Source organism: Mobula hypostoma, chromosome 24, assembly GCF_963921235.1.
Source record: "Mobula hypostoma chromosome 24, sMobHyp1.1, whole genome shotgun sequence".
Taxonomy (NCBI): domain Eukaryota; kingdom Metazoa; phylum Chordata; class Chondrichthyes; order Myliobatiformes; family Myliobatidae; genus Mobula; species Mobula hypostoma.
In genome coordinates this window covers 21,561,261-21,576,580 of record NC_086120.1, presented here as the reverse complement: position 1 = coordinate 21,576,580, position 15,320 = coordinate 21,561,261, and the positions used below count along the sequence as shown (strand labels likewise).

Sequence of the window (15,320 nt, the reverse complement as noted above, 5' to 3'; positions counted from 1 at the left end):
CTGGGATTTAGGAGGATGCATGGGGATCTCACTGGAACCTATCAAAAGTTGGAAGGACTAGATACAGTGGATGTGGAGAGGATGTTTCCCATGGTGGGGGTATCCAGAACTAAAGGGCACAGCCCCAAAATTGAGGGATGGCCCTTTAGAACAGAGGTAAGGAGGATTTTTTGTAGCCAGAGAGTAGTAAATCTGTGGAATGCTCTGCCACAGACTACGTTGGGGGCCAAGTCCGTGCGTACATTTAAGGCAGAAGTTGACAGTTTCCTGATCTGTCAGAGCATCGAAGGATGTGGTGAGAAGGCAGGTGAATGGGGTTGAGTGGGATCCAGGATAAGCCATGATGGAATGGTGGAGCAGACTCGATGGGCTGAATGGCCTATGATCTTATGGAAAGTTGAACAGAGAATTAAAGTGGCGAGTGAGGGAAGATCTCCAAGGATGAAGTATCCCATCGGATAGACTACTCGATAAAGTTCTGTGTCGAAGAGTAGAAATTAATCCTTAAGCTGTGAACGTACAGAGTAAAGCTTAGGGATGGATTGGAAGCATACAGAAAAATAGATAATTGTTGGAGATGTTATATGAGCATACAGGAGGTGAAGGGGGATGTGCCCAAGTGTGTTGTGTTGGACCTAATTTATCCTATTTCTAATTTACATCATTAACCTGTGCTTAAAAACACAATGCAGATTGTTTCAGTTTCTCCAGGGTACGAAACTAAATTGTTTGTCAGAATCAGAGGTGACAAATCAGAAAATATGTAAGTGGCAAAGCGTAACAGAGAAAAACATACAACCTCACATACAGGAAAGAAGATAAAATTTAAAAATTGGAAGTTGATATCAGAGGGAAAAGATATTGCAATAATCCGTTTCTCAGGAAAGGTGTTAAACCAAGATCCCATGAGAAATACACCCACAGCCATTTTAAAAGACTCCTCTAAAACAGATTAGCTGGTCACTTGTCACTTCTCTGTTGAGAACCCACTAAACAAAAGTTGTCTATTGTACTCCTCATGTTACAGCAATGACTACACTTCATAAATACTTTATTGGCTGTGAACAATTTGGGATTGATTGAAATTGTGAAAGATGTCCTCTTATCGAACATGGAAAAAATTGACAATAGGAAAATGGTCAAAAGATCAGTCGAGAAAATAATAAATTATTTCTTATAAATAGCATTTTTTTCTAAAAATAATGACCAAAATGTGGAATGGCTCCCCAGATAGAGGCTGTAATTATTCTACTATAAACCGTGAAATCAACATTTGCACCAGACAACGATAACTAAAGCTTTATGTTCATGTGATTATCCAGAAACCTGGTAATGGTTCTAATCCAGACAGTACCTTGATGACCAGGTAGATTTCAGCAGTGTGATGAGAAATTGAGAAGATGGCCTTTTTGAAGTAAGATGAATCTTCACCATATGCCTGGATAATATCTCGAAATTCTTTAGAATTAAGATCCAAGTGGAAGTTTTCTGAAATCTATGAAAACAGAAGAGAACACTTCATAGCATAGAATTTATTTTTAAAGTTGTGTGAGCAGAAACTTATTCTTAAGCTATTTAATTGTTTTCCCTCAATAGTTTAATCAAAGACATTGGAAAAATATCCAATTCCATGAGTGAGATTTTTTCCAATGTCTTTGATTAAACTATCGAGGGAAAACAATTCCTGCTCAGTTCCAATTAGGCAGCAACAATTGAACCACAGGGATTGCAACTAACATATCAGCCACAAATCTTTGAAGGCAGGTCTTTCTTACAGGAAAGTAGTGTTACTTATCAATGCAAAAATCAGCTAGAATAGAATTGATATCAAAACTGTTCATTCAATAATACAGCATTTGCAAAACCAGTTTTCACTCAATATTCTGAAACTTGCATTCTTCCTCCAATAGTAAAACAGTAATGATGTTGGAAATCTGAAATTAATAATAAAGAATGCTGAATATAATCAGCAGGTCAGGAAGCATCTGTGGAGCAAGTAACAATATGAGCCTTGTGTACACAATAAAGAACTTCATTTCCCAGTGGGCAATGCAGGTGGTTCAGCTGGAACCGGAAGTGATATCGGTGAATGGGCCACGCACACATGCTCTCGGCAGGCTGAAGCTCCTGAGTAAACTGTGGTCAAACTGAAGCTATTCTGTAATCTGTAAATAAAATAGTTCTAGCATTTTTACCCATTCAAGTTTGTCTTTGTTAAAGAACAAACATAACAAATCTTTCAAGTTGATTCCCTTTGTTTTAATCAAATGACACTCCACCGAAAGTTTATTGACCTAGAACATTCTTCTCTCCACAGATGCTGGCTCACATGCTATTTCCAGCAATTTTATTATTTTAGTTTCTCATTGGTTTACTTCTTTGTAAATATTTGATACCTCCTTGCTTTTCCAATTACCAATCACTCTTCTAATCATCCAATCAGATCAGGAGGTTCTGCTGTCTAATTCAGTCAATATATTATAACTCGGGGGCAGAACAGGCACAGACTCCAGTTTACTGGATAGACGATGTGCTGCAAAACTACTTTTTCTGCCATAGACTCTGGAAGTAAACTAACAAACCTGTTTTCTCGATCCCTTTTAGCCATCATTTGTGATAATATCTTCAGCCATCTACGCTCTAAGCTCGGGAATTCCTTCCCTACATCTCTCCATCTCTCCCTCCCTCTCACTTTCTGTAACTAAGCTTTTAGACTGCTCCTAAGATCACCTTTGGTTAGTTTAATATTTCAGTCTGATATCATTCTAGAGTGTTGTCCTAAGTTAAGTTGCGATAACGTAAAGTTCAGATTAAAATGGTCAATTACTGCTGCAACTTATATATTTACAGTAATGACAAACTTAACCCACCTCCTTGAAATCTCTAGAATGACAAAGACTTCTGCATCAGTTCTTTCAAATTTAATTTTACAATGCCCTGTATTCCTTCTGAAGCTGTATGACCTCGTGGAGCATTAGGTTCTCCCCTCGTTTCACCAAGAGCCATCTTTCTTTAACACAACCAACACGTTTAGCCTGAACTTGCTATGAAGTGCAAATGGAATTGAAAACTGTTCCCTAGAGGGCTAGTCACACACAGAATAATCTACATTTCAAAATCCAGAGATGTGTTCCAACCATTTTGAACAATCCATGGCTGAAGGACATCAAAACTTATCCAAAGGCAGTTTTAACGCTCTCTACAAAGATAATTTTTGACCACAAAGGACCGCAAAGGATATACTGTTAATTTACATTAAATGCATTAGCTTCTTTAAGACTTTAATGACTGTGGAAACCAATGATAATGTCTGTTATTATCAATCATAGTCAACTGGACAAAAAATTCTTAAATTTTGTTTGACAACAAGCATATTTAACTTAAACAAGATGTGCTTATGGCTGAAACTCTGAAAGCAATGGGAACATCCAAACCTCTCAGAATCTCCAGGTTCACTGAGAGTCACTGATATTCACCTTTTTCCTTTCCTTTAAATCATAGAAAGCTAAAGTCACAAAGAGTGGTTCAATTTCTATTTCAAATCTGCAGAGAGAGAAGAAAAAGCATGTTGTAACTTTGGACTGCAGCTATTTATCACAATGTGCATTGAGATGCTTATTTTCCCTTAGAAGATCATAAAGGCTTCTCGAGGCTCACTTTCTTAGAAGTATTAAAATCAAATATCATAGAGAGAAATCCATCTCACTCAGCCACACACATAAAAGTTGCTGGTGAACGCAGCAGGCCAGGCAGCATCTCTAGGAAGAGGTGCAGTCGACGTTTCAGGCCGAGACCCTTCGTCAGGACTAACTGAAGGAAGAGTGAGTAAGGGATTTGAAAGTTGGAGGGTGAGGGGGAGATCCAAAATGATAGGAGAAGACAGGAGGGGGAGGGATGGAGCCTAAAGCTGGACAGGTGATAGGCAAAAGGGATATGAGAGGATCATGGGACAGGAGGCCCAGGGAGAAGGAAAAGGGGGAGGGGGGGACCCAGAGGATGGGCAAGGGGTATATTCAGAGGGACAGAGGGAGAAAAAGGAGAGTGAGAGAAAGAATGTGTGCAAAAAAATGAGTAACAGATGGGGTACGAGGGGGAGGTGGGGCCTAGCGGAAGTTAGAGAAGTCAATGTTCATGCCATCAGGTTGGAGGCTACCCAGACGGAATATAAGGTGTTGTTCCTCCAACCTGAGTGTGGCTTCATCTTTACAGTAGAGGAGGCCGTGGATAGACATGTCAGAATGGGAATGGGATGTGGAATTAAAATGTGTGGCCACTGGGAGATCCTGCTTTCTCTGGTGGACAGAGCATAGGTGTTCAGCAAAGTGGTCTCCCAGTCTGCGTCGGGTCTCGCCAATATATAAAAGGCCACATTGGGAGCACCGGACACAGTATATCACCCCAACCGACTCACAGGTGAAGTGTTGCCTCACCTGGAAGGACTGTTTGGGGCCCTGAATGGTGGTAAGGGAGGAAGTGTAAGGGCATGTGTAGCACTTGTTCCGCTTACACGGATAAGTGCCAGGAGGGAGATCAGTGGGGAGGGATGGGGGGGGACGAATGGACAAGGGATCTCACTCAGCCATTGGCTCTCTGAAAATGGGAGGTAGTTTCCATTGGCTTGTGCTAGCTTTAACACTACAATCTGATCAAAACTGGCTCAGCTAGCTTGAAAGGTCAGGGAATTATATAAAAAAAATAAGTCAGGCATAAATTTGATCTTAAATACCAGTCTAAGTATTACTTTGTCTGAAGCAAGCATTATCCTACCACCGGTAGATTGTAGTTTTGAGCTAGCAAATTTCCACCAATTGTACCCAATTGAGGAAGATTTTCAAATGACTTCCAGTTTTTTGTGCATTGAATATTTAAAAAATTTCCATGTTAAGAGGTACCTAATTTACCAAGAAACTGAAACTAGTAAGCAGTTTGTTATCGTTTTCTCAGTCATGACCAATGATCTAAAATCCAGTCACTTATAAGCAGAGGGATAAAATGCTAATGTTCAGAATCAGGATTCATTCTGTTTGATATCAACAAAGTTTCTGGCCTTCAGTACATCAGTGTATTTCTTATGATGCATAGGAAAAGAAATTACTCCACAGCCTGATTACACTGTTCATGGATGATATCTATGGTAACATGATCACATATGAGCAGAACTCCAGTTGAAATCAAACCAGTATAATTTCAAGTGCAATTTTTTTCTCCAAGGCAGAAGCTTATTTTAATTTAAAATTATTTTCCTGCAATTCACAGTGTACATCACCTACTTCCAGGTCTGGAATAGGCTCTGTGCAGGTTAACAATGTCCATCTAAAATCCTTCTTTTAAAGAAGTCAGTGATTCAAATGTGGTTTTAACAAATAAATTCACTTGAAGGATCAAAGGCTACATTTTCAATCTATTTATAACAGTGAGTTTATTGTTTAGTTAAATTTACAAGTTTTAATCTACAAGGCATGGACTTTGAAGATGTGGGTTCGACTTAGAATTGAATTTTTAAAAAAATAACATTGACGATAAAGAAAACAAGATTTATTAAGGGATTCATTAGCAATACTGTGAAGTCACTTAACTCATTGAGCTCAACAGGAGTAGGAAGTCAGAGCCAAATTCTCAGGGCGTGGTAACAAATTTTGCTGGTGGCTTAATAGTTTGAAACCACGGCAGTGAAAGCTGAGAGAGGAATGAGGACAAGTTTTTGACTTCGTATACAACTGACATATGAAGGAATACAACCAGGTATTGGTTTATTATTGTCATATGTACTGAAATACATGAGTGAAAAGCTTTTGTTTTGCATGCTATCCAGACAGATAATGATTACACAGAGGTGATAAAAAAACAGAATGCAAAGTATAGTGTTGCAGTTACACAGAAAGCACAGTGCAGGTAGACAAATAAAGTACAATGGCAATGATGAGGTAGATTAGGAGATCAGGAGTTAAAGAGATCATCTTCTAGTTTTCAAGAGTCTGATAACAGTGGGCTAGAAGCCGTCGTAGAGTTTGGTCTCTCAAGATTTTACACCATCTGCTTCACAGAGGATGAGGAGAGAGAATGGTCAGGATGGGAGGAGCACTTGACTATATCAGCTGCTTTCCCAAGTCAGTAAAAGGTGTAAACAGAACCACAGACATCAAATATTTTTAGAAAGTCTCCGTTTAGAAAAATAACTTCTTTCTGAGCAATAGTGCAACACTTTTGTTTTTACAGAGAATATAATTAAATTTCAAAGTTCAAAGTAAATTTTATTATCAGAGTACATACGTATATGTCACTATATACAACCCTGAGATTCATTTTCTTGTGGGCATACTCAAAAATCTATAGAGAAGTAACTATAACAGAATCAAAGACAAATCACCCAATTAGGGCATTCAACCAGACTGCAGAAGGTGCCAAACTGTATAAAGCAAAAAGAAGAAACAACAATATAAATACATAAGCAATAAATATGGAAAACACGAGATGAAGAGTCCTTGAAAGTGAGTCCATTGGTTGTGGGAACATTTCAGTGATGGGCCAAGTGAAGTTAAGGGAAGTTATTCCATTTGTTCAAGAGCATGATGGTTGAGGGATAGCAACTGTTTCTAAACCTGGTGGTTCTTGAGGCTCTTGTAGCTTCTTCCTGATGGCAGCAGATTGAAAATCATTTTATAATTGGGCATTTCTCATTGGACTGAACATCAGTGGTTTTTTGTGGGAATCGAGTCAGCAATCAGACATCGAGCCCTTTATGGAGTCTAGTGTGTAGTAATAACAATCTGCAATTACCTCACAGTGACGTTCAGAAATCTGGCACTAAATCCAAATCCAGGTTAGATGTACATAATTTCAATATCTCCATTAATTTCATCAGAAAGAATGACAAAGAAAGGCAAAAATCAGATCATTTGTATCATAAGAGGAGGGTTGATAGGCTGATGGAGCACAGGAAGGGAGTAGTGTACAAAGGGAGATGAAAACGAAGTGTAAGATGAATGTGTGAGGGAGAGGAACACTGTGGGGATTGGGTACCTTAGATAGGAAATCTTAGTGTTCATACCATAGGGTGTAAATCTACCCAAGTGGAACACAAGACGTTGCTCTTTCAGTTTTGTTTGACCTTTCCATAACAATGAGGACAGAAAGGCCAGTGGGGGAGTAGCAAGGAAACTGAAAGATAAAGACCATGTATTTCGAAACATTGAGACATGTCGTGAAATGCATCATTGGCATCAAATCAAACCAGTGAGGATTGTGCTGGAGGCAGCTCACAAATGTCACCATGCTTCTAGCACCAACATGACATGCCCACAACTTACTAACCCCAACCATACACCTTTGGAATGTGGGAGGAAACCACAGTGCCCGGAGCAAACCCGCATGGTCATGGGAAGAGCGTGCAGACACCTTATAGACCATGGTGGGAATCGACATCGATCGGTGGTCGCTGGTGGTGCAATAGCGCTAATCACTGTGCTACCGTGAAGCTCAAGATTGCCAACATTTTCATGACTTTTAAAAAATTTTTTATGAAGTGTTTACTTTTTCAGTTATACTATAAATTGCAGTGTGACAAATTTCTGATAGTTTTGAATATTCTTCAATGTTTGTGACTATTAGAAGCATTTAGAGATATATTCAAAATCTTTTAATAGTTTTGACTCTGGGTACATAGACTGATATAGCTATTCAGAGAGCAGGACTGGCATTTATGGCCAAGAGGTGCTGCACTCCACGGGATCTCAATGATCGGGCTGCTTCTAGCAGGTTCAACTGAACCATCCCTTCGGTCAGTTGTGGACTGCTGCCCAGATACCATCCCTGCATCATTGTTCTGCATCTTAGAAGACAACACGAGAATATGGAGATGCCATAATATTCACTTGGCACAATAGGATGTGTTATTGTTAAAATCAAAATGTCACAATATATTACAATGGGATAAGAGGTAATAAACTCTGAATATAAAGGCTGCTTGGCCCACTTATTGCTTAACAATTATTTTAGAGAGTTAAAGATGTCTAAAAAATTTTCAAATTGATGTGGTCAAATTCAAAATAAATGCCTAAAATTAATAGATGTTTGGCCCACTTATTGTTGCATAACAATTATGCAAATCTAGATTAAAGCATTTAGATAGGGAAGGGTACAGAGGTTTTATGTGAAGCCCCAGGTTCAAGGGCAGGGGAACATCAGTCAGACCCAGAAGTACATGAGTACCTTGTGACAGATGAACGGACAGACAGAAAGTGGGAGGGAGAGAGGGAGAGAGAGACAGACAGAAGGATAGAGGGCGAGAGGAAGGGAGGTAGATAGATCCAGTCAAGTAGTCCCAGGTACAAGGGGAAGGAGTGGGTAGGTGGGATAGAGTCATTAAAGGAATTTTCACAACCCTCTGTTGATCCAGTGCACAAACCGTGTGGTATTCCCGCAACACTGCATCAATTTTGTGCTTGTATCTGAAGTTATAACCTTTTGCCACAGGAGACGTTGAGTTCCACTGATGCAGGTCTGGCACCAGGTACACTGCTAAGCAAGTACACCCAGCTACATGTTGTCATTTTATTTCCACTGGGTCACCAGATGTGGCTAGATTGAGATTCTGCGGAATCTAAAGAATTCACAGAACATTCAGTAATCTTGAAGGAACTAATTCTACAGCTTTCTCCTTTAAAGGATATTGTGGTTAATGTGGAAATAGTTACAAAACACAGTTCTTGTGGGTTTGCCTTACTTAGGACAATGGTGATGGGGATGGGGTGTTGCAAGGAGTGGTACTTAAACTAACTCATGCAGTGGGGGGGGGGAAGAGATAGGGTTCAAAAAGAAAAACTCCACTTTTCAGACAGTTGTTCCCCACACCTAGTAATGTTATTGAATGAGTGAACACAGGTTACTCACTTTAACTCCAGAAAATGAAGCTGCAATCTCTGCTCCAATTGATCACATGGGGGCTGTGGAGTGATTCGACTATACCCAGATTCCTCCTGAGCAGAGAAGAGAATATTCACAAAAATTTAATATATTAAACAAGATATATCACTAGTAGAGAGAGGAAATGACAGGGAAAGAAAGAAAACTCAGACATCATCTATAAATTCACCAATGACTCCATGGCTTTGGCAGAATCTTAGATGGCAGCAAGCAGGCGTAAAGCCGTGAGGTGGCTGGTTGACAACAATCTTGCATTCAATGACAGCAAGATCAAGGAATTGATGATAGATTTCTGAAAGGGGGAGTGTCAGCATCTCAGAGGATCGAGCCTGGGCCCAACATATTGATGCAATCATGAAGGGTTCATGCCAGTGACCACACGTCATTAGGAATTTGAGGAGACTTAGTATGCATCACAGGACGCTGGTGGGAGTGGTCACACGAGGCCGAGCTGGGCTAGGATCCTTTCCAACTCCCCAAATGGACACCAGAGGGAAGGAAAGGCGCCGTCTAGTTCAGGAGGAGGTGAGAGCAGTAGTGCAGGAGATGAGAGCCTGCAAGGGGGTGGGAATGAAGCAACAGGGAGCTTGGACAAGATGGGAGAATGCAGTTGACAGGAAAGTGACCTGGGCTGATCTTTGGAAAGCCAAACCATACTGCATCCAATTTCTCATCCAGGCAGTGTACAATGTGCTTCCAAGCTCATCAAACCTGCACACATGGGGCAAGGCAGAGTCATTTGCGTGCCCACTGTGCTCCAAGCGAGGAACCCTGGAACATATCCTCAGCGGCTGCACAAGGGCACTTGGTGAGGGACGGTACAGGTGGAGGCATGATCAGGTCCTGAAGACCATCGCTGAAGCCGTCAGTGCAGGAGTTGAGTGGGCGAAGCGGTCCCGACCCTCCAAGCAGACCATTGCCTTTGTCAGAGCTGGGGAGCAGCCAATACCCACCAAAAGAACATCTGCAGGCATTCTGACCTCTGCAAGGGACTGGCAGCTGTTGGTGGACCTCGAAGGGCAGCTGAAGTTCCCCAAACATATTGCAGCCACCACCCTGCGACCAGACATTGTCCTAGTGTCTGAGTCTACTAAGCAAGTGGTGCTGCTGGAGCTGACAGTGCCATGGGAAGATAGCTTGGAGGAGGCCTTTGAAAGGAAGCTCTCCAAGTACGCAGGACTGGTCAGCAACTGTCAGCAGGCTGGATGGAGAGCGAGGTGTCTCCCAGTGGAGGTTGGTTGTAGGGGATTCGTAGCCTGTTCTTTAGTTAGAGCCTTCAGCACTTTGGGCATCAAGGGAGAGAGGAAGAGGAGAGCCATCCGCAGTACCACCGATGCGGCAGAGAGGGCCTCAAGATGGTTGTGGCTCAAAAGAGGGGAGCCACGGAGTCATAAGTAGCTAGCCATCTGGACACAAACTGGGGTCTGATCAGCCCCGGCTGGGTCACCTGGAGGAGGTTGTATGATGTTGAAAGACCCGAAACACCCGATGATTCCAGGAACATCACTGAAGATGTGTCCAGAAGCATCAATAGATGTATGTACACAGTGTCATCAAAGACTCTAGCAAATTTCTGCAGGTGTACCATGGAGAGCATTCTGACTGGCTACATCACTGCCTGGTACAGGATCAAAAGAGACTGCAAGGGGTTCTAGACACAGCCAGCTCCACGAAGAGCACAAGCCTACCCACCAGTGAGGACATCTTCAAAAGGCAGTATCTCGAGAAGGTGGCATCACATCATTAAGGACAATCATCAACTGGGACATGCCTTCTTCTCATTACTACTATCAGGGAGGAGGTACAGGAACCTGAAGATGCCCACTCAAGGTTTTAGGAACAGGTTCTTCCCCTCTGCACTGTTCTGTCACCACAAAACATTTCACAACATATGTCAGTGGTCATAAACCTGACTCTGCTTCTGATTCTAAATTGAAGGATATTTACAAAAGCAAAGCAAACATAGCCAAGGAAATTCAGTGGGTTGGTCAATACCTGGCAAAGTAAAATTGAGGCTGTGACAGGTTACGATGTGGTAAGCCTATCTTTAGCTGCCTTAGTTGCGAAAGGACAGGGTGTGTATCTTCTGAACATCAACATGACATCAGCATGCTAAAATGGCAACCATTCACATTAAGAAATTTCATTGTTAAGATGCCAAAGTCATATACGTAATAAGCAGATAATGTGAAGTAAATCCTGATTTAAAAATACTCTAGGACCATAGATATAGGAGTAGAATTAGGCCATTTGGATTGTCAAGTGTGCCATGGCTGATCCATTTTCCTCTCAGCCCCAAATCTCCTGCTTTCTCCCCATATCCCTTCATGCCCTGACTAATTAAGAATCCAGCAACCTCTGCCTTAAATATACCCAATGACTTGGCCTCCAAGCCGACGGTGGCAACCAGTTCCACCACTCTCTCTGGCTAAAGAGTTTCCTCTTCACTTCCATTCTAAATGCACATCCCTCTGTTCTGTGGCCGTGTGTTCTGGTCTCAGACACCCCCACCATAAGGAACATCCTCTCCCCATCTACATTATTGAGGCCTTTCACCATTCGATTGTTTGGAATCCCCCCTTCATTCTTCTGAATTCCAGTGAGTACAAGCCCAGAGCCATCAAACGCTCCTCATACGAGAAGCCTTTCAATGCCACAATCATTTTTGCAAACCTGCCCTAGAAACTGTGGTATCTCCTCAGTGAGATGAACAACTCACCTCATCAGGCGGGGGATAGAGCATATACATATCAACCAGCCTGTCAGATTTACGCACGTCCTTATTCCTCAGATCAACCTCCTCCATTGTCGTAGGTTGCAACAGTTGCTGAATGAAGAGTTCTGGTGTCTCGGGCTGTAGCTCATCAGTCTGAGATCCAGCTGAGCTCTACATAAGGACAGACACAATGATATTTACGTAGCTTCTTTCTGGTCTCAGAAATTCGAAAGCAAGTCCAAAAAGTACTTTTGCAGCACAACTAACAAGTACAAAGTTAAATACTGCACGGTTGCACAAAGACAATGCAATAAATACTGGATCATTTATTTTAGTGATGTTGGTTATTTGATACACATTGGCTAGCAATTTGGGGGAAAGTATCTTACTCTTCTTTGAAATACAGACTCGTGGGTTTTATTTTTCACATCAATCTGAATCAGCTTAGCACTCCATCCAAGATGAAACACCAACAGTTACAGCACTCCTTCAATGTAGGAAGAACAGAGAAAGGTGATTTTATTCAACAGTGCAAGATTAGTAAACAGTGTACAGAAGAATATTGTTTAGAGATCTGCATATGAGATGCAGAATATAATCCTGCAGGTACAACACACAGACAAAATACTAGAAGAGCTCAGCAAGTCAGGCAGTATTCATGGAGAGGAATAAAAATCCAATGTTTCGGGCCCTTCATCAGCCCAAAGCAATCTTAGTCAGCTCAGTGCTGAACTGATCCTGTGGCTGTGGCATGTAGCCACTGGGCTCCTGGACTGTCTGCATCCCCTCAGCACTGAACTGTCTCCGTGGCTCTGAACTCACGTTCAGGGACTCTGCGGTTCATGTTCTGTGTGTTAACCGTTTACTTTTTTATGGTTTGCACGATTTGTCCTTCACTCCGCACATTGGGTGTTTGACAGTCTTTGTTGTGTGGGGTTTTTCGCGGATTCTAGTGTGTTTCTTTGTTTTGTAGCTGCCTGCAAGAAAATGAATCTCAAGGTTGCATATGATGTATTGTAGGTACTTTGAAAATAAATGTCCTTTGAACTCTGAATTCCCAGCACCTGCAGAATTTTGCATGCTTTTGCAGGTACAACAGGCGGGTAGGAAGATAATTGACAGTTTTGATTCCCACCCTGACAACTCCCTTCTTAATGACCATTAAAAAAAGCCAAATATAATCCCAATTTCCTCCAGTGCAGTGCATCACAGCAGACCCTAACATGGAACTCTGAAGCCATTCTGTGGGCCAACTAGGCAGCAACAAAGACCTACCAAAACACGCAGTTAGTCAGGAAGCTGAGAGGAATGAGTGAAATGTAGTTTGGGAAAATGGAAGAGAACTGAACAGAAGAAGAGTTTGTTCAGTGTTGGAGCCATCAGCCACTTAAGATGATTAATGAGCCTTTTTGTATACAGAACTAGACCTCAACTAACCTGCAAGATTAAAATTGGCATCAATTTGTACTCCAAAAATCAGAATCACTGTTCATTAAATGTGACCAATCTGTTAAACTGTTGTCCAAGCCTCAAATCATTCACCCCCGCCTATCAGATTAAGCTGCACCTTCACCTCCTCCTTCAACCCCCTCATAATCCTGCCTCCCATCATCATTCCACACGCACCCTAAATTACCTGTCACCAACCAAACCCTCCCCGTCCATGACCTCAGACTGCACGGCCAGCCCCACTGACACCAAGCAAATTAATTGTTTGTATCAGGCGGCCCTACTTTTTGATTGGGACTGCTTATTCTGTTGTATAATATTTATTGGCATGTGAAACCCTATATTTAGTTCCCAAGTTAAACCGAGAGCAATGCCACTGGGGAAAAGATAATGGAGTGTACCTGGGGGCCTTGCATTTCCAAATTAAAGCTCTCATCACATTCAAAGATCTGATGAGGGAGGTTCAGCTCTTTGCTCCGACTTTCCCTGTTGCACTTCTGATACCTGAGAAGGAAATCAAGAACATTAATTGTATTGTACCTGACTTAATCTGGCACTGACAGTGAACTGAATAGACCCTGAAAGTATCACACTCAGTCAGATCCATCACAGTTATGAACAATGAAGATCAAAATATTGGACATGAGCTGCGGTTCAAACAGACATTTTATTCAATTACAGTTACATGTTCACACTCATCTGGTAATCTTTCACTCTATTATCCATTGACATACTTCACTGGTGTTCAATTTTTTTTTCTATAGCTTCTGTTACGTACCCCATAACTGGGTTGCCAAACCAGCAGAAATGGATCACTCAGTTGGAGTCTGGATTACTAGAACTAAGAAAGTTTGATTAAAGAAACAAGCAACACAGTAATCGAAAGGATAATAAATGCAACAGTTCAGCAATGATAAACACACATGTGCACAGAATTAAGATAACAGCATCAATCAAGCTCTATCGTTGTCTAGGGGTAAATGACCAATTTCAAAGTGACACAAATTTCAGTCCAATTTAGTAGTTCAGTTCGCAGTAATCATTGCCATGGCGATGGACAATGTGGGGGGAAGGAGAGAGAGAACGGGAACGACTGATCATTCAGAAACGGCTTCCACTCACAGACCGGCGATATTGCTCACAAGCAGCTTTTCGGGCGGGTCCTTTGTGATGTCACCTGAGGTCACCGACTGTGACCCCTCCTCCAGATGCGGTCGATCCTCTGCAGTGAACCCGGCACCCAAGCGAGGGTGGACACACACCGGGTTCCCGCTGATCGTACCTTTCCACCCTGTGCGTTTAAGGTCCGGTATTTCCCACCGACTCGTGAGAGGCGCACCGCTTCCAGGGTCTCGTTACCTCGGGTGTCGTGTGTGTCTGCCTTAGCGAACCTGTCCCTTTTTATCCCTCTGCTGGGGTATCGCCTGTCCATCACTTCAAACAGTTCAGGGTTCAAAGGGGGAGCCGCTCCAGACAGCTCTCTCTCCCGTCCCTTCATTACACATCTCCAGATGCTGCTCCATTGTTCCACATCTCTCCTTCCCCTGAGGACAGGTGGCAGACCACTTGCTGATGCCACTGATCCTAACCCAGGCCAGCAAACATCTTAATTTTATGTGTATTCTCGTCACACTCCCCCCCTTTAAGGATTTTTACCGGGAGGTAAAAATTACAAACATGAATACATTATTTGATACACACACAAATATACATCTTTATCAGCTATTTGGCTAACACAGCGAGTTTGAAGTTGTCAACCCCTTGACAGACAGTCATCACATTTTCTGTCCCTTTTATATGTGTTATTAATAATCCCTTAGACCAGGCTCCAACTCAGCAAACTTCATAGTGGCCAAAAACACTGATGAATTTCGATCAATGTAACCTCTCATTTGGTTTTGTCACGGACCACAATAACAAGGGTCGTCCCATTCCGACTTAGTTTTCTCTCGCAAGGGCTTAGTAGGAGGGGGAGGGGTAGTGACCGCAGAGTTATTGCAAAACTTCCTACAGTACCCCACCTTCTCCAAGAGCCTTCCGAGGGCCCTCTTGTCTGTCGGGGTTGGGAGGTCAGCGATAGCCTGCACTGTAGCTTGCATCGCTGCCAGCTGTCCCTGTGTCACCACAATTCCCAGGTAAGTGACCCTCGTGTGGCCGAATTCATTTTTTCAAGGTTCACTATCAAGCTGGCTTCAGACAGCTGTATTAAATTGCCAATACACACCTCTGTGTT

At 42.2% G+C, this 15,320-nt stretch overlaps 1 protein-coding gene across 1 annotated transcript in view; it reads right to left on the bottom strand.

Annotated features, from left to right (window-relative positions):
• LOC134337483 (dedicator of cytokinesis protein 8-like) overlaps window positions 1-15,320 on the bottom strand; it is a 244,031-nt gene that overhangs the window by 193,286 nt on the left and 35,425 nt on the right. Inside the window, exons 5-9 of the mRNA XM_063032540.1 lie at window positions 13,489-13,591; window positions 11,642-11,809; window positions 8,890-8,975; window positions 3,477-3,543; window positions 1,355-1,495 (exon numbers count right to left, since the gene is read on the bottom strand). Coding sequence (XP_062888610.1) covers window positions 1,355-1,495; window positions 3,477-3,543; window positions 8,890-8,975; window positions 11,642-11,809; window positions 13,489-13,591 — 565 coding nt within the window. The remainder of the gene's footprint in view (window positions 1-1,354; window positions 1,496-3,476; window positions 3,544-8,889; window positions 8,976-11,641; window positions 11,810-13,488; window positions 13,592-15,320) is intronic.